The 20,981-nt window shown below is 50.3% G+C and overlaps 1 protein-coding gene across 5 annotated transcripts in view; it reads right to left on the reverse strand.

The window, feature by feature from the left end:
* AP3B2 (adaptor related protein complex 3 subunit beta 2) overlaps positions 1 to 20,981 on the reverse strand; it is a 63,432-nt gene that overhangs the window by 9,096 nt on the left and 33,355 nt on the right. For 3 of the 5 annotated variants that reach the window (XM_067698059.1, XM_067698049.1, XM_067698033.1), the window contains 13 exons: positions 13,204 to 13,279; positions 12,994 to 13,068; positions 12,594 to 12,689; positions 7,968 to 8,128; positions 7,632 to 7,710; positions 7,349 to 7,531; positions 6,958 to 7,241; positions 6,658 to 6,712; positions 6,231 to 6,302; positions 4,708 to 4,770; positions 4,228 to 4,360; positions 3,836 to 3,945; positions 3,019 to 3,195 (listed from right to left, as the gene is read on the reverse strand). In XM_067698059.1, the coding sequence (XP_067554160.1) occupies positions 3,019 to 3,195; positions 3,836 to 3,945; positions 4,228 to 4,360; positions 4,708 to 4,770; positions 6,231 to 6,302; positions 6,658 to 6,712; positions 6,958 to 7,241; positions 7,349 to 7,531; positions 7,632 to 7,710; positions 7,968 to 8,128; positions 12,594 to 12,689; positions 12,994 to 13,068; positions 13,204 to 13,260 (1,545 nt within the window). In that variant the 5' untranslated portion in view covers positions 13,261 to 13,279. Of the gene's footprint in view, positions 1 to 3,018; positions 3,196 to 3,835; positions 3,946 to 4,227; positions 4,361 to 4,707; positions 4,771 to 6,230; positions 6,303 to 6,657; positions 6,713 to 6,957; positions 7,242 to 7,348; positions 7,532 to 7,631; positions 7,868 to 7,967; positions 8,129 to 12,593; positions 12,690 to 12,993; positions 13,069 to 13,203; positions 13,280 to 20,981 lie in introns of those variants that run through there. The other 2 variants (XM_067698042.1, XM_067698069.1) reach the window with 2 other exon arrangements.

Consider the following 20,981-nt stretch of genomic DNA (forward strand, 5'->3'; position numbering starts at 1 on the left):
CCCCACTGCCCTAGGCCCACTCCTACACCACCCAGTCCAGGCTGGGCCAATCTTTCCACCCTGAGGTGCCAGAGTGAGTGAAGGTCTGGAACATTCTGCTAGACCTCACATTTTCTAGGCTCCATCACCTGGGGGGAACTAGGTGACAAAAAGAGAAAGGGGGAACACATAGGAATCCCCCTGGCAGGGGCTGCCCTCACGCCCCATTGACCCACATAGTAGATTCTGAGCAGCCCAGGGGTCTCAGAGGCCACGATCCTCCCTGGAAGGTCCTAATGAGATCAGAGCAAACTGCAGCGATCCTATGGGTTTGCTCAAGTCATATGGGGTTCACAGCCTGCAGTCAAGGTAGCCACATCCCAGGACCACAAATCTCAGTTTCTGCCCTGATCCTGACCTAGTCTAACCTGTCACAAAATGACAGTGGTAGCCACCATTTATGGAGTGCGTTCTAGTGTCAAATACTGTGCTAGGTGCTTCACTACCTCATGTCATCTCCATAACCCTTCTGAGAGGTGGGCGCTACTGCGCCCATTTACGGGGGAGAACCAGAGTCATTAAGTGACTTTCCCCAGGCTAAGGAGCCAGTCAGTGCTGCATCCAGGCCTGGACCCTCATCTCCTTGGCCTCAGCCTGGGCCGGAATCTGGCAGGCAATGGATGGCTCAGCAGGTGGGCGGGATGGCTGGGATTGCTGTGGCCTTGTGGCAGGTCCAGAATGTCACCCTTGGTACTGGGATGGGGGAAGTATCATTGCTGTTTTGCCAGGACAGACATGGACACATCCAGACCACCTCTCTCCTAGTGTGCCAACAATTCCCCTTCCTCCACCACTCCCAGAACAGGCTGAGAAGAAAGAAGAGAGAAAGATAGGGAGGGTAGGAAGGAGGAAAGCTCTCGTTATCGAGTCAAAGAACCATTCTAAGGGGCCTACGCCTGGAAGGACTGGCCTTAGGGTAAAGGGTGCCTGGAGGTTCCATTTGCCTGAACAGCCTACTCTGGGTGGCCTGATGGGGGCTGGGACCCCTGTGTCCTGCCTAGGAGAGGCGTTCAGCTATATATATACCCTCAGCTCTCTGTGCCAACCCTGACTCCAGCCCTTATTGCTCTGCGTTTTGTGCTGTTTCCTCTACTTGGCTATGAGCACTTGCAGGCCAGTAAACATGTCTCGCTCATTGTCATCACCCCAGGACATAGCTCAGTGCCAGGCATAGTGGGTACTCGGGAAATGCGTGTTAAATAAATTCATGAATAAATGTGCATGTAGCTAACAGTGACAACTTGGGGAAATGCCACGTGAGCACACCAGGCTAATGAAAACATGCCAACAGCACCACTCTGGCTCAGTCCTGAGCCTTTCAGACGCCCCCTCTACCAGGGCGCTACCCACCCAGGCTGCTTCATCTATTCAAACGTTCCTCCAACCTGCTCCTTCCTCCCACTTGAATAAAGGAGGCACACAAATATTTGTTTGAAGGCTTCCAGTGGTGTTCCCTCTAACTTCTCTGTCTCCAATCTGCTTCTCCCACAATACTGACACCCACAGATCCAGCCCCTCATTGCTTCTACACAACTGCTGTCCTTTCCAGCTCCTGACAAGAGTCCCGGCATGTGATGGCCCTGCCTCCCCAGCTTGCGTCCCTGGGGCCCACTCTAGCCACCGTGGATCAAAGGAGCCACAGAATGGGCTTCCCCGGTGGCGCAGTGGTTGAGAGTCCACCTGCCGATGCGGGGGACGTGGGTTTGTGCCCCGGTCCGGGAGGATCCCACCTGCCACGGAGCGGCTGGGCCCGTGAGCCATGGCCGCTGAGGCTGCGCGTCCAGAGCCTGTGCTCCGCAACGGGAGAGGCCACAACAGTGAGAGGCCCGTGTACCGCAAAAAAAAAAAAAAAAAAAAGAGCCACAGAAGACGCACAAGTGCCACATCCAAAGACTCCATGGGACGGCAAAGAGGCCACCTTCAGGCCAGCAGGAACGCCACAATCTACAGGGTACGGCCCAGGTGCTTTGCTCCAAGGGTTGGCAAGCTCTGTCTATAAAGGGTGCGAGTAACTATTTCAGGCTTTGCAGGCCATATGGACTCTATCGCAGCGACAACATCCACGGACAATAAACAAATGAATGAACGTGGCTGCGTCCCAATAAAATTTTATCTACAACAACAGGCAGCAGGCCAGACTTGGTCCATGGGCGGTAGTTTGCCAACCCCTGCCTCACTTAACTGAGTGTGGGGACTGTCAGGGTGCTTGGTGTCCCCAGTACCTTGAGAAGCTCTGAACATTACACTTTGTTTTTAGCAGAATCTCCTGGGACCATCTCAGAGGCTGCTGGACACTCAAGAGGTTTTTAATATCCTGATATTCCAGCTCAGTTGAGCCATGTCCTTGGCTATGGTGCCCCTCATAACCTTTCACCTTAGTAAAGACAATGGCTGCCAATACCACCCAAGCCTGAGCAGTGACTTGCCCTCTCATCCCCGGCATAGACTGGCAAAGCATCACCAAGCTTTGGGAGGAAGCAGAGACCACATCTCCTGGGACACATATTCTCCCGTCAGTGCCTATCACTGCTGGGCCCTCCCCCTGGCCCCAGTGTTCCAAAGGCAGCAGGTAGGGACACACCCACTGCCAGACTGGAAGTCACAGCCCCATAGAAGAGCCTCTTCAACAGTGGTCACCATCCCTACTAGGCCCTTGGGGCCCTGGAGTAGCTGTGGACACTGGGGGAACACTGGTCACCTGGGCAGACCAGACACCTGTCCTGAACTCCCTCTTCAGAAAGAGGCGCTGATATATGTATAACTGAATCACTTTGCTGTACAGAAGAACCTAACACAACATTGTAAATCAACTATACTGCAATAAAAATTAATAGAAATAAAATAAAATACAAAAAAGAAAAAAAAGTGACAAAAAAAAGAGGTGCTAAAGTTCATGCCTACCTGGTGAGGGCCCACAGAATACTGCCTGGGCTGTTTCTGGGGCTCAGAGTGTTTTAGGAGGCATCTCTCAATCTGTACCTGCTTAGAGTTGGTCAGGTAGAGCTTGGCTGCCAGGTTGATGACCTGCAGCTTGACGATGTCCTCCTCGGCTGTGAAGGACTTAGCCATTTTTCTCAGGACGTCGGGTGCAATCCTGGGGACGTGCTCACAGTACTCGCCAATGAGCCACAGGATGCTGGCTCGGGCCATGGGCACCTGTGGGTGTGGGAGAGGAGTCAGGTCTGGGGTAAACGTGGGAATGTGGGTGGGCACCTGGTCTGCCAAGGAATCGGCACTCCTCCCATCTGTGCTGGCCTGTTGTATCGTGGGCTTCTCTGGAAATAGGAGTGGGAGGTGATGGGAGAGAGATTAAAGGTTGGGTATTTCCCAGGCAGCCTCTCCCCTTTTCCCTAGGGTTTCATTAGCATGGGCAGAGCCTTCAAGCCCCAAAATCAGCCACAGTTTAGTATAAAAGACTGATTTTCTGGATCCACTGTACCCTCAATGCTTTACTGCCTTGTTATTCTCCCTGAATCTTCAGGAATGCCTTTGCTTGAATGTTTCAACTTGGCAGTGTGACACAAAAACACAGGACTAGTCAATTGGCCACCCTCGGTCAGAACTTTAGAGAAAACCTGAGTGGTGGTACAGGCTGAAGCTCAGCAAGGGATCCCCAAAGGGAAGGCGAACCAGGGTCACATGGTCTCATCTTTCCCCTCCTCCCACCTTAAGACCTTTCGAGCCAGTAGGGAAGGTTTGGAAGTTGATTTTTTATTAAGGCTAGTGTTTAATTATAGGGTCTTAAAATCATGAGGAGGACACTGGGTTGAGAAAGGAAACGGGGTCACTCCCTGACCTGGATGTTGTCTGTGAGCTTTGCCAAGTGTTTGATGATCTCTCCGTGCTGTGCTGGCTGCATCTGCAGCAGCTTCTTAATGACGACCACTGACTCTGCGACCACAAGCTCTGCAGGACAGGAAATGAGCCCGGGACAGTCAGATGACCACACACAATGAACAGGCACACCAGCAATGCCCCCAGCCCCTTGGCTGTGTTCCTCAACCCCCTGTACTTCTCCAGTGGCCCTCAGAGACGTGGGAGCACTTGGATACTAATTGAGGCAGACAGACAGATGAATACACATTGTTCCTGGACAGACAGGTGGATACCCACTGGCCATCAGAGTCAGACATGCAGGCAGCACCCACTAGTCATCAAAGTTGGATATGCAGACAGACAAACACTGACCATCACGGTTGGACAACAGCTGCACCAGGCCGTTGAGACAGGTGTCACGGACTCGGCCTATGTTAGTTGCACAGCGCCCAATGGCCTGGATCGTGGCTGCCACAAAGTCCTTGTCCATGCTGCGAATGTAGGTCTGTGGACACCACAACAGAGTGACCCCCGGAAGGCAGTGATCCCCCAGACTTGACTCGGCAGTGACTCTGCAGGCTTGAGGGTGGCCTTCCAGAAAGCTGTTACCCCTCATTCAATGACTCATCATGTCAGAGACTAAACTCTGGGAAAAGGAATGACAGCCTCACCTGTCACCCAGTGATTCCCTAACCCAAAGCCAGTAGAAGGCGGTGGGAGGGGACGTAAAATAAATTTCTCCACTTTGGGCTTTTAAGAGAAGGTTTGCCCCACCAGGCCGATTCTCATAAGCACAAGGAGCTGCAGGACAACTCTCATGGGCCTGACTATAAGCTGGCCCCTGGCCCGTACCTGGAATTCCCGTAGGACAGTAGGGATGTTGGTCTCATTGGCGAGGTTAGTCAACACTTCCAGCTGCAGGGAGTCAGAAAATGGGCAGGGTGGCCAGTGGGCTTTCTGTGCTTTCATAAACCTTCACTCCAAACACACACTTCACCAACCAGAAAACATTCCTCAGGCGGGACAGCCCTGCATCATCCTTAGATTGATGAGAGAACTGACAGATCATGAAACTTATCCAAAATGCAGGAGGACCAGTTTGCTTCTTAAATGGACTCCCTGAAAGAGTATGCTTGTAGTACGATCATGTCACCTCTCTACCTTCAAGGAAAAGTTAAAGCCTCCAGTTGCTTTTAGGATAAAGACCAACATCCGTTCCATGGTCTGTAAGTTCTTGATCTCCCACCATTCTCCCCCTTACCCTCTATGCCCCAGTCATACAGGCCTTTAATCACAACCCTCCTGTTGGCCTTTAATCACAACCCTCCTGTTGGCCTTTACATATGCTGTTTCCTCTGTGTGGAGCACCTCTTCCCATTCTTGTCCCTGCATTTACCTAGAGAATTCATGTTCATGTCTCAGTCCTCAGCTCAAGCCTCCCCTCCTGAAGGAAAACTTCCCTGACACCAGACTAGATCAGGTCCACCTATTTATGCTCATACAGCTCTCTGCACTTTCCTTTTACATCCTATTTCACAAATGGATTTTTACCTGTGCTGTGTCATTAGCTGCCCAATGTCTCCTCCTCACCCCAGCGAGATTTTGTAAGCTCCACAAGGGCAGGGTACCTGATTGGTTTGTTCTCTGTTGTACCCTTAGATACCCCTAGATCTAGCCATGAGATGCACAATAGGTACTCAGAAGGGTTAGGAGAATTAACTGTTGCTGAAGGAAGTTACTCAATAATGAGGCAGAGCAGGGATGGAACGTGGGTATGGGCTCCTGCCGCCTTTTCTGTGGTGGTATGTCTGCACGACAGCCTGAGGGCGTAGGTGTGTGAGGGTAATTACACTGTGGGTAGAAGACAGAGACTGCAGCAGGGAAAGTATGAATTCTTTTTTTTTTTTTTTGCCTGCACCACACAGCATGTGGGATCTTAGTCCCCCGACCAGAGATTGAACCCTAGCCCCCTGCATTGGAAGCGCGGAGTCTTAACCACTGGACCGCCAAGGAAGTCCCAAGGGAAAGTATGAATTGGGAGTAGCAGACCTGACCTTCGGTAGTTACCTCATCTCCTTAAGTCTACATTTTTATAAAATAGAGATAATGTACACTTCCTGAGGTGATTATGAAAATCGAATTACTTCATACGTGAAAAGTGGCAGGTGTATAACAGGTACTGGGCAAAGGGCAGCTCCGTTCACCCTGTCCCCCCACTATCATTAGCCTGGCTTCCTGAGCAAACACTTTTGGCTGGAGCAACGGTGGGCTCAGCCCCTGAAACAGGCAGGCACCAAGGTGGCCACTGTGGATATTCAAGTGGGTCATGGGGGTGGGGGACAGAAAGTCCACAGGCACGTCTGTCCATCACTCACCTTCAGGATCTTGATCTGGGTGGGGTCGGTGGACCTGATGTAGAAGCTCTTCAGGTACGGCTCAAACATACCCTGGCACGAGAGAGGCAGCCCCAGGGAGCTCCACCTCAGCCTGAGACCTGCTTCTCCTCCAGAGCACCCCTCCTCCTCTCCTGACCCAGGACCCAGCATCTTTCCTGCCCCTCACTGTCCTGTAGTCCTGGATTCTTCCCTCCTTCTCAGATCTAACTCGGTCTTTCTTCATCAGGCTTTCCTCCCTCAGCGGCCCTCGGGATCCAGGCCCTGCTTCTCCACCTGCATTTGGGGTCTCTCCTTCCCACACTCTGCACAGCCAGGGCATTCCCCCCATCCTGCCTTTCCCCAGTACCCCTAGCCCCGCAGGAGACACTCCTCGGACCGCGAGGGCAGGCCTTGGTCACTTGCTCACCCGGCGCTTGATGGACATGGTGGCCACGTTCTGGAGCACCACGTACTGCACCTCGCTGTGGAGAGGAGGGGTCAGAGGTACCTGGGCCCCTCGGCTGGGGCAGCAGGTCGGGAGAAGGGAGGTGGGCAGAATAGGAGGGAGGAGAGGACCGGTGTGGGGAGGGCACCAGCGCGGGGAGGGCAGGACTGGGATCTGGGCGGGGAATAGGTGGGCTGGGGCGGAGGGTGTCAGGAGCTCTGGGTGGGGGGGGGGGGAAGCGGGGCGAGCCGGCCCCCGGGCGTGGGCGGGGCGGGCGCGCACCTGTGGCTGCGCAGCAGGCGCACGAGAGCCTTGGCGATGACGCCCACCTCCGCCTTGGGCGCCAGGTGGAAGTAGAGCTGCGCCACCGCCATGACCACGGCGGCGCTGCGGCTCTGCAGGAGCGGCTTTGTGTTGCGCAGCAGCAGCCGGTGGTCGGGGTCCATGACGTAGGGCTTTCGGGCCGGCACCGCCGCGGAGGCCGCTGCCTCCGACCCCGGGCCCTTGGCCTCGTCCTCCTCGGAGCCGTAGAAGGCTTTCTCGGGGTTCTCCTCCAGCAGAGACTCCTGGAGGGGGAGACAGGCGGGACAGTGGGCACCTCCTCCCGGAGACCCGCCTACCCACTCTGCTAGCGCGAGGGCTGGGGTCCCGCCTGGGGGTCTGGGCCACTCACGTTCTGGGTGGGGCTCAGGAACTGCGTGCGGGCGTAGCGGGTGAGCATGCTGATGATGACCACCTGGCCCCACTCCTCCACGTCGATGAGCAGGTTACAGAGTTTCCGGTAGTTCTTGTGGATCAGGTCGATGCGCTCTGGGCACACCTCCTCGAAGGCCATCACCACGCTGCCCGCCACCAGCTGGGGAACCGACAGAGGCAAGAGCACATGAACAGGAAGGACACAGGGGCCTCTTCCTGGCTCCTTTTCACCACCCGTCCCTGTGTGTCCACATACGCACCGTGGTCTTGTCCGCCAGAAGCTTCTCAATGACCTCTATCAGCTGGTCCTTCTGGTCAGAATCCAAACTGAGGGAGAAACTGTTGAGCGGGATTGCCCCTCCCCCGTCTCCAGCCTTCCCAATATCCGCCCAAGCTGTGCTCACCTCCCTCACCCCAACCCTATTCATAAAGAGGTATGAGCCACTGCCTTCAATGTCCTCCATCTCTGTCAGTTCCCCAAACTGCCTTAAACCATCTGAAGAGAAAAACAAAACAAAATAAAAAAAACAAGCAAAACCAAAAGCAGCCTGCAAGACTTGGGAGAGGCCAGGGGTGGGCGGGGGCTTGGGGTATACCTGTAGAGCTTGGGGATGGCGTGGGCAGCTGTCTTCCGCACATAGGGCGACATATCCGAGGCAGCTTCCTTGATGGCTAGCATCATGATGGGCACGATGATGGGCACACGGATGCTAGACAGGACGCGGAGGGCGCTGGCACGAATCAGCTGGTTGGGGTCCTAAGAGCAGAGGTGGAGGCAGAGCCATGAGAGGGCAGCAGGTGGCCTGAGGGCAGAGGCCACGCCTGTGGAACTCACTGTCCCTAGTCACCACCAGCTCTTGCTTCCCTGCCTCCTCTCTGGGGCCTGGATGATGTGCTAGTGCTGGGTACCTGGGGGGGAGCTGCCTGAAGGCACCGACTCTCGGCCCTGCTGCAGAAATCTGACACCTGAACGTATGTGGCATTGGCTGCTTCACTCTCAGGAAGAGTGGCAAACTTTCAGAACACCTAAAGTTCTTGTTCCTTAGGGGAGTGTGTGGAGGGGGAGGGTGTCTTTGTGTTTATGCTGGAGGGGACTGCCAGCAAATGCAACCTGGTCTCCCTTTCCGAGAGTTCATCCTTACAGTCCTCTCTCCCAGCAACCTCTCAAACCTGCCCTTCTTCCTCTTCCTCCACAGTGTTTAAAAGAGAATAGGTGTGGGGTTTCCCCGGTGGCGCTGTGGTTAAGAATCCGCCTGCCAATGCAGGGGACACGGGTTCGAGCCCTGGTCCGGGAAGATCCCACATGCCGCGGAGCAACTGAGCCTGTGCACCACAACTACCGAGCCTACGCTCTAGAGCCCACGAGCTGCAACTACTGAAGCCCGCGCACCTAGAGCCCGTGCTCCGCAACAAGAGAAGCCACGGCAATAAGCCCACGCACCACAACAAAAGAGTAGCCCCTGCTTGTCGCAACTAGAGAGAGCCCGCACACAGCAACGAAGACCCAACGCAGCCAAAAATAAATAACAAAAATGGTATTACACCATTGTTGATTGCTTTAAAAAAAGAGAATAGGTGTGTAAGCCCCTTCTCTTTGCTCTTATTGCATCCTACAGACACCTGAGAAGAGCCTTAGACACAGTGTATTGTAATCAGGAGATTACAAGAGCAGCAGCAGCTGTAAATTACCGTTAATCTTGGAGGACGGTGGACAGTGGGAGAGGTGCTGGGACACTAAAGGGTAGATGCTACCCTGATTTTCTAAAATGGAGAAAGGGAAGAGCCACAAAATTACAGGTGAAAATTATGGTAATCCCTGTTAAAATTCTGGAATTAATTTTTAAACAGATGGTTTCAAAGCACTTATTTTAAAAGCAGGAGTCTGTGAGTCAAATCATATCACATCCACTGCTAAAACCTATTTTCCTTTTTCATTTAACACTTTATTTGGAAATGATTATGGATTCACAGGAAGTTATCCCCCAAAATCCCTTTTTCGTTTTGCTAGGGTAACTAGGCTGGTAGCTATTAACAGTATGTATCTTGATTTCAGCAAAGCATTTGTGGGAGTCTCTCATGGCGTTTCCTGGATTGCCATTTTTGATGTAGGCCTTTTGTTTCATTTAATACGTAAGCATTTTAAGAGCAGAATTCATGTCTATTTTATCTCTGGATAACCACAGCCCTTTGCACGTGAAAGGTGTTAAGAAATTTTCTTGCTGCTAAAATCCTTCCTAACAAGATGGGAAAATACCAGCTGATTGCAGTTAGGTGGATCCACAGTTTGGTAAAATGCGGTACTTGGGGAAGATTTACTAACAGATGAGTGTCATCCTGGAAGCATGATATATGGGATTCATAGTCTGTTGCCCTGGTCTGAATAGCTTATCAGCATCTTGGAGGAAGACACAAAATCAGGAGGACAAAATTAAGATTCAGCATCACCCTGGCTTGGATACTGTGCTAAACTTATAAAATGGAATATAGTAGGGTTTCATAGGAGATTCAAGGAACCAATTGCATAAAGACAGGATATAGGGAGACCTAGATTATCTGCTTGCCAACTGGAGGTTTGTCTGAAGTGAGCCAACATTAGTGGGCTGCAAAGCAAACAAAGCCTCAGCCTGGGCTGACAGAAAAGGCTGGTTCTAATGTGCAGGAAAGCCCTCGCTAACAGTAGTAATAACAAAAAGAAAGTGAGTTTTAGAGGAACACATATAAGATACTGCTTACAAAACAATATTATACATTATTTAGGAATGCAATAATAAGTAATAAAAGAATAAATACATGTATATGAATAATAAGCAGGAGAAGATACATAGGGGACTTTGGCTGTTTGATAAATCTTTCATTTCTTATGCTGGGTATATATTCATTATATTATTCTTTATGCCTTCTGTGAGCCTGAAATAAATTTTTAAAAATTATGGTGATGGAGGTTTCAAAACAATACATTGGTTTTAAAAAAGTTGTAATCCACACCTAAAACTAATATAACATTGTAAATCAACTATACTTCAATAAAAACAAAAAACAGTTGTAGTTGTCTTAAGAAGCAGCAAGTTGCCTTATGAAGGAGTGAGGTCTGTATCACTGGAGATGACCTGTCAGAGATGTTCTAGAGCAAAGGTTGGCACACTACAGTCCCCAGGCCAAATCTGTCTTCTGCCCTTTTTATAAATAAAAATGTATGCAAACCCAGCCATGCCCACTCATTTATGGCCGTTTTCATACAAGGGCAAAATCGAGCAGTTGCATGGTTGAGACTGGATGGCTTGCACAGCCTAAACTACTATCACCTGGCAGTATACAGAAAAGTTTGCTGACCACTGTTCTAGAGAAATCACTGCACTGAGATGGACTAAATGAGCTCTGGTTTTCCAAAAAGGGAAAAGGGGCAGACTGTAGAAACTCAGGTCAAAGTAAAAATCCGTGCAAAATTTCCAGAATGTTTCTTATAAAATGATTTAACCCCGAGTCAAGCCACTCTGATAGATTGTATGGTTTTGACTTCTTTTTGGCCATGCCACGCATGTGGGATTTTCCCCAACCAGGGATCGAACCTGTCCCCCCTACACTGGGAGTGCAGCGAAGTCTTAACCACTGGACTGCCAGGGAAGTCCTGGTTTTGACCTTTAAAAATAACCTAGCATAGTGTTTGGCATAGAAATACCCAAGTGTTTGCTGAATGAAAGAATGGTATATGCAAGTGCCCATGCTTTCTGCCCCACCTCAGAGAAGCAGACTCTGTCATCCCCTCCTGCTGGCCAGAGCAGATTGAACCAGGGGCGCGCGCGCCCCGGGTTTTGGCAGTCAACTCTCAGTCTGCTCAACGGCCTACAGCATCAGCTGAACACGACAAGATGAGCTGGACCTTTTAGAGTCCCTCTCACAGGAATTTGAACTAAACGTGTGGAAAGACTAGAGGAGTTAACAGCTGTAATCAGAGCTGAAGAGTCTGATTGGGGAGAGAATAGAACAGCAGTGATGTTGCCTTCTCTACCCAGAAGAAATCTTATCCTAACCAGAAAACCACCCAGTGGAGACTATCATGCCTGCATTTAATATACAAAACGAAAGGCGAGAATATTCAGTTTAAATAGTGTGGGGGGATTCAGCCTCCACTGCATTATTTTTTTAATTAATTAATTAATGGCTGCGTTGGGTCTTCACTGCTGCACGCCAGCTTTCTCTAGTTGCGGCGAGTGGGGGCTACTCTTCCTTGTGATGTGCGGGCTTCTCATTGCGGTGGCTTCTCTTGTTGCGGATCATGGGCTTTAGGCACGCCGGCTTCAGTAGTTGTGGCACATGGGCTCAGTAGTTGTGGTGCACAGGCTTAGTTGCTCCACGGCACGTGGGATCCTCCTGGACTAGGGATCAAACCCGTGTCCCCTGCACTGTCAGGTGGATTCTTAACCACTGCGCCACCAGGCAAGTCTCTCCACTGAATTCTAAGGGACTTGAATTCTTCCCACTGTCCCTTCCCTTGGGTGATTTCAATTTCTGCCTGCCTCAAAGAGCATTTCACCACAACAAATGTGATCCAGGTCTTTAAAGGTGGATATTTTACATACACTGGGGCATCTGAGACAAGTCAACTACTTCTTCTGGTGCTAAACAGAATAATCAATGTGTCCCAACGCTCAAGGAATCATTGGCTGTATTGAACTTACTGAAAATGGAATGGTCTTATCTTTATGTTCTCTGTGCTGACCGTGGAACCCAGTCTCCACATCTGAGGCTGCTCTCCTGCTCGATGAACTTTGTGGTTTTCCTCTCCATGGAGCTCATTTGTTTTCAATAAACCCTTTTGTCCTCCTCACCCAGTTCCAGGTGAAAAGGTTCCAAAGCCATTGTTCTCCACAGATAGATACACAGACCAGGTGAACCTGCCAGTGCCAAGGCTCCGACACCCAGAGGTGAGGAATCCAGGTCAGCAGCTCCCCGCACACAGCCCTGTCCTAAGAAGGCAGACTTCCGCCTGGCTGTGGGCCTCAGTCCCTTTACATCAATGGGGGTGAGGGCCAATGTCAGGGGCTCAAGTGGTTCACGTTTGAGGCAGCCATCATCACAGCCTCCTCTGACTCTCCCAACTTTAGGCAGGTAGGAAAAGGCCTCCAGAGCCTGTCCCCCCATGCTCAGACGTCTCCCTGGGTTCACTCCTCCAATACAGCACCCACAAGGCCCAGACCCCAGGGAGGCAAACGGAGACCTCTGACCTTTAGGCCGCGTTGGAAGGTGGAGATGGACAGCAGGGCTAGGTCTTGCTGCTCCTCGGCGTAGCGCACCAGGTACACGTAGACAAGCTTCTTCACCTGGGGGGGAGTGGGCTTCTCAGCAGGGACTGGTGCTCCTACCCCATGAGAGGTCATCACCCCAGCTGGCTGTGGTCCATGGGGAAAGCACCCTGGGTGTACCCTGGCTCCTTTGCTCTGATCCACATCTAGTTCAGGGATGTCTAGATGGTGTGTCTTTTCCTGGACCAGGAACTTTCTGAGCAGATTGCCCCCCCACCCCAAGGACTGGATTGTTCCCTTCCTCACCCCCAACCAGCTCCAGTTTATTTATGCCCACCTGGTGGAGGTGGGCATGAGAGACCCCACACCAGGTAGCGCTCACCTCTATGTTCTTACAGGCCACGTTCTTCACCACGGCAGGAAACAGGTCTGAGGCATTCTTTCCCCGGGCGATCATCTGGTGGTGGGGTCAAGGAAGGGGGAGAAGAAGGATGCCGGCTCTCATTAGGAGAAGGTCCACAAGGAGCCGAGGAGAGCTGCTCTTTGATCCCCAGGCCCCTCGCCCAAGGGAGGCCCCTCCTTCCCCCCTCACCGCCACAATCCTCTTCATGGCCTCCAGCTTGAGGGAATCCTTGTTGGTGTCCAGCATCTCCTTCAGGTCATCATGCCTGGTGGGAGAAACAAGAGGTCAGCTGAGGGCACAGCAGGGGGGGTGGGGCTATCAATCAGTAGGGTCCAGGCAGAAAGAAGGGACCTGGGCAGGGAAAGCAGGACTCGACCAGAAGGGAAGGTGGTAAAATACACATCAGGGGACTTAGGGGTGGGAGGAGCATGTGGGCCAGCCAGTGCTATGGGCTGAGTTGTGCCCCCCTCATAAAAGATATGTTGAAGTCCTAACCCCAAGTACCCAGAATGTGACCTTATTTGGAAATAGAACTGTTTGAGCTGTAATTAGGATGGGGTAATACTGGAGTAGGGTTGGTCCCTAATTCAATATGTCTGGTGTTCTTTAAGAAGATGGCCTTGTGAAGAGAGAGATGCAGGGAGAACGCCTTGTGAAGACGGAGGATTGGAGTGATCCATCTACAAGTCAGTGAACATCAACGATTGCCAAACTATCAGAAGCTAGAAAGGGGCAAGGAAGGATTCCCCTACAGGTTTCAGATGGAGCAAGGCCCTGCTGACACCTTGCTTTGGACTTCTAGCTTCCAGAACTGTGAGATAATAAATTTCTATTAAGTCACCCAGTTTGTGGTTACAGCAGCCCTGGGAAACTAATACAGCCAGGAGGTGACAGGATGGATTTGGGGTGGGAAAGGTAGGGACCCTACCCAGGAAACGGCCAGTTGGATAGATGAGAAGGACCTGGAGCCAGTGGAAAGGAGGTGGGTGTCAAAACAAGAGCAAGATGCCCTTGTCCTCCCCGAGTGTGGTCCCAGGCCCTGACCCCACAGAGTGAGCTGATTCCAAGGACTGGACGGGTCCCAGATTCTCCAGAGTCTGTTGAGGTGGTCTTACCACAAAGGCCAGACCTGTCACATTCAACAGTCATTCAAGAAAGTTATAAAACCCTAATGGGAGAGGTAAATGATAATTTAAATAAATAACCCCTCGCACAAGACAGAGGGGAATAAAGGTAGTCTCCAAGCCAATATACAAATTTCATACCATGGCCATTGAAATTTCAATGGAGGCCTTTTGTCAAACTTCCTGAAGTGACTGCAGAATTCATCCAGAAACAAAAATCAATTGGTAAGAACGCCAGAGAATTTTAGGGGGAGAACAAGAGAACAATGGAACAATGACAGACAACTCCCCCTACCAGAATTCAAAACACAAAACAACATGACAACGATAAAAGCCCTATGGTACCAGGTTAAAAGTAGAAAGTCAAGAGTCATAGGGGGGAAATTTCACAAATGAATCTAAGTTGATACATTAGGAACAAATAACTCACCAATGGGAGAAAGAAATTTTCCTCCCCTGAAATAAATGCTGTCGGGACAACTGCTATGTAGCAAAGAATTTAACTTGTTCATATATTTCACACCAAAATTAATTCCACATTTGTTTAATAGTTAAATTATTTCAATATATGGAAGAGGGGGAAATTTTAATTTTCAAGGTCATAAAATTATCAGTAATAATAATTTTTTATTATTATTACTAGGTTTATTTTTTTTTAACTTTTGTATGTAAACTAAATTTAAGAAAGTAAAAAACCAAGGCAACTGTGTTTCTTTGCTAGGGCTGCCGTAAAAGTAACACAGACTGGGTGGCTTAACAATCTAAACTTATTTGCTCACAATTCTGGAGGCTAGAAGTCTGAGATAAAGGTGTCAGCGGGTTGGTTTCTTCTGAGGCCTCTTTTCTTGGCTTGTAGATGGCTGTCTTCCTATATCTTTACATGGTCTTCCCTCTGTGGGTCTGTGTGTCCACATTTCCTCTTCTTATAACAGGTGAATTATATTTGATTAGGGCCCACCCTAATGACCTCATTCTAACTTAATTATCTCTTTAAAGGCCTTATCTACAAACACAGTCACATTCTGAGGTATTGGGAGTTAGGACTTCAACATATGAATTTGAGGGGGCCACAATTCAGCCCATAATAGCAACAGAAAGGAAAATATTTGGGATATGGTGAATAAAAGTTCAATATTCAAAATAGATAAAGTACTGATATAAATTTAGGGTCTATATTCAGTATTCACTGTCAGGGCTACTGCAAGCCCTTCTGCCACCCGCTTGCCCCACCAGGTAGACACAGCCCTGTGCTGCTGCTCCCCATTCAGTGGGTGGAGCATTGTTTGGTATTCCTTGGCCATGTGCCCTTGAGCAGTGAACAACCTGCCTGACCATACTCAGAGATCCAGGGGCTGGTGGTCAAAGAAGTGAACAGAGAAGTGTGAGTAACCCCGTGGAAAAATGTGTCTGCACACAGCTGATAGAGCAGTGGGACCACTGATGCACTCATATATTGCCCAGGCAATTCCAAAATGTGATGAGCGGTTGTGTATGGAGAACTGTACATTCTCTAATCTCCCAGATGATACTCAGATAATCCATAGCTTTGACCTAGGCATGAGAACCCAGCTGGGAGAGGTATCACCAATGGTAGGAGTTAAAAAGCAGTGTGCGCAAAGTTAGTCACAGAAGTGAAACATTTAGAAGCAATAGAGAATCAGAAATTGGAGGTAGCAATATCAGGAGAGGGAAGAGCATGATAATAGTCATAAAGAGGCAAGTGTGACTGGTGCTGATGCTGAGAAATGAGTAAGTGCTAAATGCTAAGAGGAAGAAAAGAACCTGACATAACATGCACCTAGTCGTAGGGCTGCATTTTGCAGAAATGTGTGAGTGCTTAACAGAACACAGAGGACTTGCTAGCTGTCAGATGAGGGCAGGAGAAGATGTCCTGCCCCACTCAAGTTGATCTAAAACTCCTCCATTCAGGAATACTACTCAGCCATAAAAAAGAATGAAATAATGCCATTTGCAGCAACATGGATGAACCTACAGATTATCACACTAAGTGAAGTAAGTCAGAGAAAAATGAATACCATATGATATCACTTATATGTGGAATCTAAAATATGACACAAATGAACTTATTTACAAATCAGAAACAGACTCACAGACATAAAAAACAAATTTATGGTTACCAAAGGGGAAAGGGTGTGGAGGAGGGATAAATTAGGCATATGGGATTAGCAGATATAAACTACTATATATAAAATAGACAACAAGGTCCTACTGTATAGCACAGGGAACTAGATTCAATATCCTGTCATAAACCATAATGGAAAAGAATATGAAAATTATATATATCTCTATATATCTGAATCACTTTGCTGTACATCAGAAACTAACACAACATTGTAAATCAACTATACTCCAATGAAAAGAAAAAAAAAGATCAAAACTCCTCCATTCAGGAAGATGTCCCCCCAAACCAGAGGACATTTTCTACTCCCTATGGCCAAGCCAGGGTCAGAAGACAACCACCTTGTCACCCTCCTAAACACAAACCAGGTGGTCAATTCCTAGGTGTCTTGAACTCAGGACACATGGCTGTAGACAGAGATACAGACCATTCACCTGGGCCTGGGCAGCACTGAGGGTGTGGGAAGAATGACAGAGCTGGGTGTCACCTTCCCAAATAGACGCACATCACTGCACCCCCAGGAACCTCCATACATACCCCTGCAGGGATATGGTACCAGGGATACCCTCCCACATCTCCCCGCAGACATACCTGTACCCCATACACATACCCAGACCCCCAAAGACACACCTACAACCCCCAGACACATAAAATCTATACATAAACCCACACACACCCACAAAAAACCCTGCAGACACACACCCACAACCCCCACAGAAATACACACAGTCACAGACATATATACCACACATACAGACACTTCCCACAAAAACACACTCTCAACACATAAACCCACACACCTATGGACGCACACACCTCACCTACAAATCCCTATAGACGCCCACAGACATATATCCACCACGACTTCCCCCACCCCCGATCCAGACATGCACATACCCCACACACGTCCCTCCACAGACACACAGACACACACACACACCACATACACCACACACACCACACACACCACATACACGTGCACCTTTTTGACAAGACTGAGTTACTCCAGTCTCATTGGACAAAATGGCCTGTGGGCTCCCATTTGAGATTCTTGATGATAAATACAGGCTTTTAAGGGATCAAATACTCCAGCCTCATGATCCTCTGACCTCCTTCTGAGGGGTCACGTGGGCGTCCTCACTGGCCAGCCTGGGGTGACTTCACTGGGACCTGTCAGAGTTTGCCCAGCCCCTTTAACTCTGGGAGTTCTCTAAAGCAGGCTTCCTCGCACCCGGGTGTACTCACCACCCCGACAGATGCCACAGGGCCGTGTCCAATGCACACACCCAGGGCGTGTGCTGTGGCACCCACAGTTCTCCCACCCACCCAGCCTAGCGCACACCTTCCAGGCTCCTGAAGGCTCTAGGGCCCTAGGTAAGGGGAATCGAGGGAGCGGAGGGACTGGGGGGACATAGCGGACATAGCACAGGTAGGATTGTCAGCTGCCCCCTGAAAGACAGCAGCTCCCTCCTAGGGTGTAACCACCCTGGGTCCCTCATCTTCACTCCCACCAGCTTATGTTCCCAAGAGGGAGAAGAAGGGAGAGATACACAGCAACACTCTAAGGCCATGAAACATTAATCTCCCGCAGTCCGATCCCCTTATACTGCTCTCACTGTGACCTGACCCCTGGCCTGAGGGACTCTCTGGGGCGAGGGGCACTGGAGCCAGCTGGTGGGTAAAACATGGCATGTGAGGCCAGACATACTCATCTCACCTGATATCCACTTTCCTCCCTCCCCTCACAACCCAAGTTCCAACCCACTAGACAGGAGAGGGTGGCCAAACGCTTTATCCTGTCTCCAAACCTCACCCAGAACCCACTCTAGCTAGGACCTGGGGGGAGGAAAAGGTCAAATATTTTACTCCACCCTCAAATATTTTACTATCCTCTTCCCCTCAGAGCTTCCAGGGAGTTAGGCTTATCTCCCCCAACTCAAACTCTCAGTCCCCCATACAGTACCCCTGATGCCCCCCGCTTCCCACCTAGACCCTAAATGCCGGCCCAGTCCTCCTGCTGAGGAGGTGGGACTTAAATGGGTCCTGGCTGAGAATGGCAGCTTCCCACCCCTTGCCTTCCTGGCTGTCTGGGTGAGGGTCTCTGGGGGCCCCTCTGTACCGTAGTGGCTGCCTCTGGCTGTGGCCTTGGCCAGGCTCTAGGCAAGGTCCTTCCAGGGACGTTTCTGGGGTCGTGTCTTCCTCTGGCGCCTGCAGCCACCGGAGCTCCTCCGGCTGCAGGGCCTGGTACCAGGGTGGGGGCCCGCCTTCAGGGGCCAGCACAGGGCTGGCAGCCTCCTGATCACCTCCATCAGCCCCTCTGCCCCCTGGCCTCACCACGGCCCCTGGGAGCTGCAGGAATCGCTGCATTGGGCACCAGGTCCTGCTCCAAAATGGGACTGAGCTGACCAGGGAGCTGGGGATGCCTGTCACTGTCACCAGACGGCCCGCCCCGAAACTCAGAAACTAGACACTGGCGGGGAGGGAGGCTCTGGTTTCCTCTTCACTGCTCAGAGACAAGGACTCACGAGGGGGAGGAGGAAAGGGACTGGGGACAGGGCCAACCCCCAATCTCCAGGCAGGGGACTAGGGGGCAGGAGAGCTGATCCAGACAGAGGTGGGGCATCCCTCTCCTCCACTCTCATGCCACAACTGGACCCCTGCCTCCTCAGAACAGCTCTTCCTCAGAAATCTTGTACACCCTTCTCACTCTGACCCTAACCATCTTGATCCTCACCTGTCTTTCCAAGGCCATTTCCTTGATTTTTTCCTTCCTATCAGCACTCTCTTATCTCTCCTTCCTCCATAGTTGGCCTAGGCCCCCCAGGTCCACCCCTCCAATCTGCTTCTTACTCACATCCTTGGCCCTCTTGTCCCCTCAGCCCCTACCCTGCCAGGAGTGGTTAGTTTATTTGCTCTATTTCAAACCCCCTTGATGCTCCTCAAATTCCCACCCACAGCCTTGCCTTTGCAGCTTCACTACTGGCTTCTCACAGAAAATAAAGGCTTTAGATCAAATCCCCCGCAGCTCCCAAGCATCTGCATCTATTCTCTCCTCTCCTGTCCTCCTCCCTCTGGGCAGAGCTGGTCCTCCTTGAGGCCAGGCCAATCCTCCCACCCAGCTCTGTAAGCCTCCCCTCCCCTCTCTCCTTCAATTCCTTTCAGCCTCTCCCACACGGCTGGCTCCTTCCCATCAGCAGTTAAACTTGCTCTGGGCTCTCCCATCCTAATAATTAACAAACAAAAATAACAACAAAAATAAAATAAACAAACCTTCTTGAACTGATGTTCTCCTCTGGCAACTCTTTCCCTCTCTCCCCCTTACAGTCACACTTCTTGAAAGCAAAATTCCCATCCACTGTGTTTTATTTATTTACCTCCCCTTCACTCCTCTATTCACTTTAATCTGGCTTCCCATGCTGATTAGAATTTAGGGCTGAGGCGCCACGATGTCTACAAATTATATGGCTCAGCCAAAAATATAGACAGATGGTTAGATAAGGCAAAATGGCAGAATGTCATCAATGGTTGAATCTAGAGGGAGGGCACACATTCATTGTATTATTCACTCAACTCTTCTGTATGTTTAAAATTGTTCATCATAGAATGTTGGGGAAAAATAATCTAGCCCCTCCTCTTCTGACTTTGCCAGAACTATTCTCCCAGGGCAGAAGGTGGGGAGTAAAGCAGGAAGGGGTTGACCTGCTCTTTGTCTAACCAATGGTCATGATTGCTTTCCTTGTTTGAGTTGACCTCAGTGGGCATTGACACTGCTGATCGCTTCCTTCTTGAAACTACATTTTGTTCTTCCTCCTTCCCTTGGCTTACTTTTTCTCAGTTACTTTGAAACACTTTTCCCCTGCTCTCTGGTCACTCTTAATTCCATGTCTTCAGGGTTCCTACCTGTGCCCTGTCTGAACTCATTTTATATTACATGCTCCCTAGGTTCTCTTGGCTTCCTTTTGTGGCTTTGATGGATATATATAATAATCTCCTGGACTCCAAATCCTAACATCCAGCTACCTACTAGACTTGAATGTATTATACCTCAGAGTCTACAATCTCAGCATGTCAAAAGCCATTATTTTCCACAAATTTGCTTGTAATGTCTTTTTCCCCAATTACCCTGTATGGCACCACCATCTATCCAGTTACAAGAGCTAGTAACCTGAGATTATCCTTATCTTCTCCCAGCCCCTTCCTCTTACCTTTCCCCCCAGTTAATCATCACGTCTGGGGCTTCTACCACCTAAAATAGCCCTCAAGTCCTGTGCCTCGCCCATAGTCTCGGCCACCATCATGTCCTCCCCCCTAACTTCAGCCCCCTTCACTTGTCTCCTGCTGAATCCAGCACCCCTCCAATCTCTTCTCCACAACCCAGCCTGGGATCCTTCTAAAATGCAAATCTGCTATTGCCTGCTTAGAACCCTTCAGTTGCGCCCCCCACCCCGACCTTGGCATCTCCCCACCTTCATTTCTGGTCATTCTGGTGGCTTGCACAGAGATTCTGCCCTCACCGTATTAGCACCTACAAAACCTGTGATCTAGCTCTCCTTCACGTCCACACCTTGCTAAAAGCTCTTTCCTCTGCCTGAAACATCCCTGGCTCTCCCCTGTCCCTTCTCTCCTGGCACAGGGACCAGCTCCTCTCACCGCTCTGACAGCCCCCGCTACCCTGAACTGTCACTGACAGCTTCTTCCCTGTG

Source organism: Pseudorca crassidens, chromosome 1, assembly GCF_039906515.1.
Source record: "Pseudorca crassidens isolate mPseCra1 chromosome 1, mPseCra1.hap1, whole genome shotgun sequence".
Taxonomy (NCBI): domain Eukaryota; kingdom Metazoa; phylum Chordata; class Mammalia; order Artiodactyla; family Delphinidae; genus Pseudorca; species Pseudorca crassidens.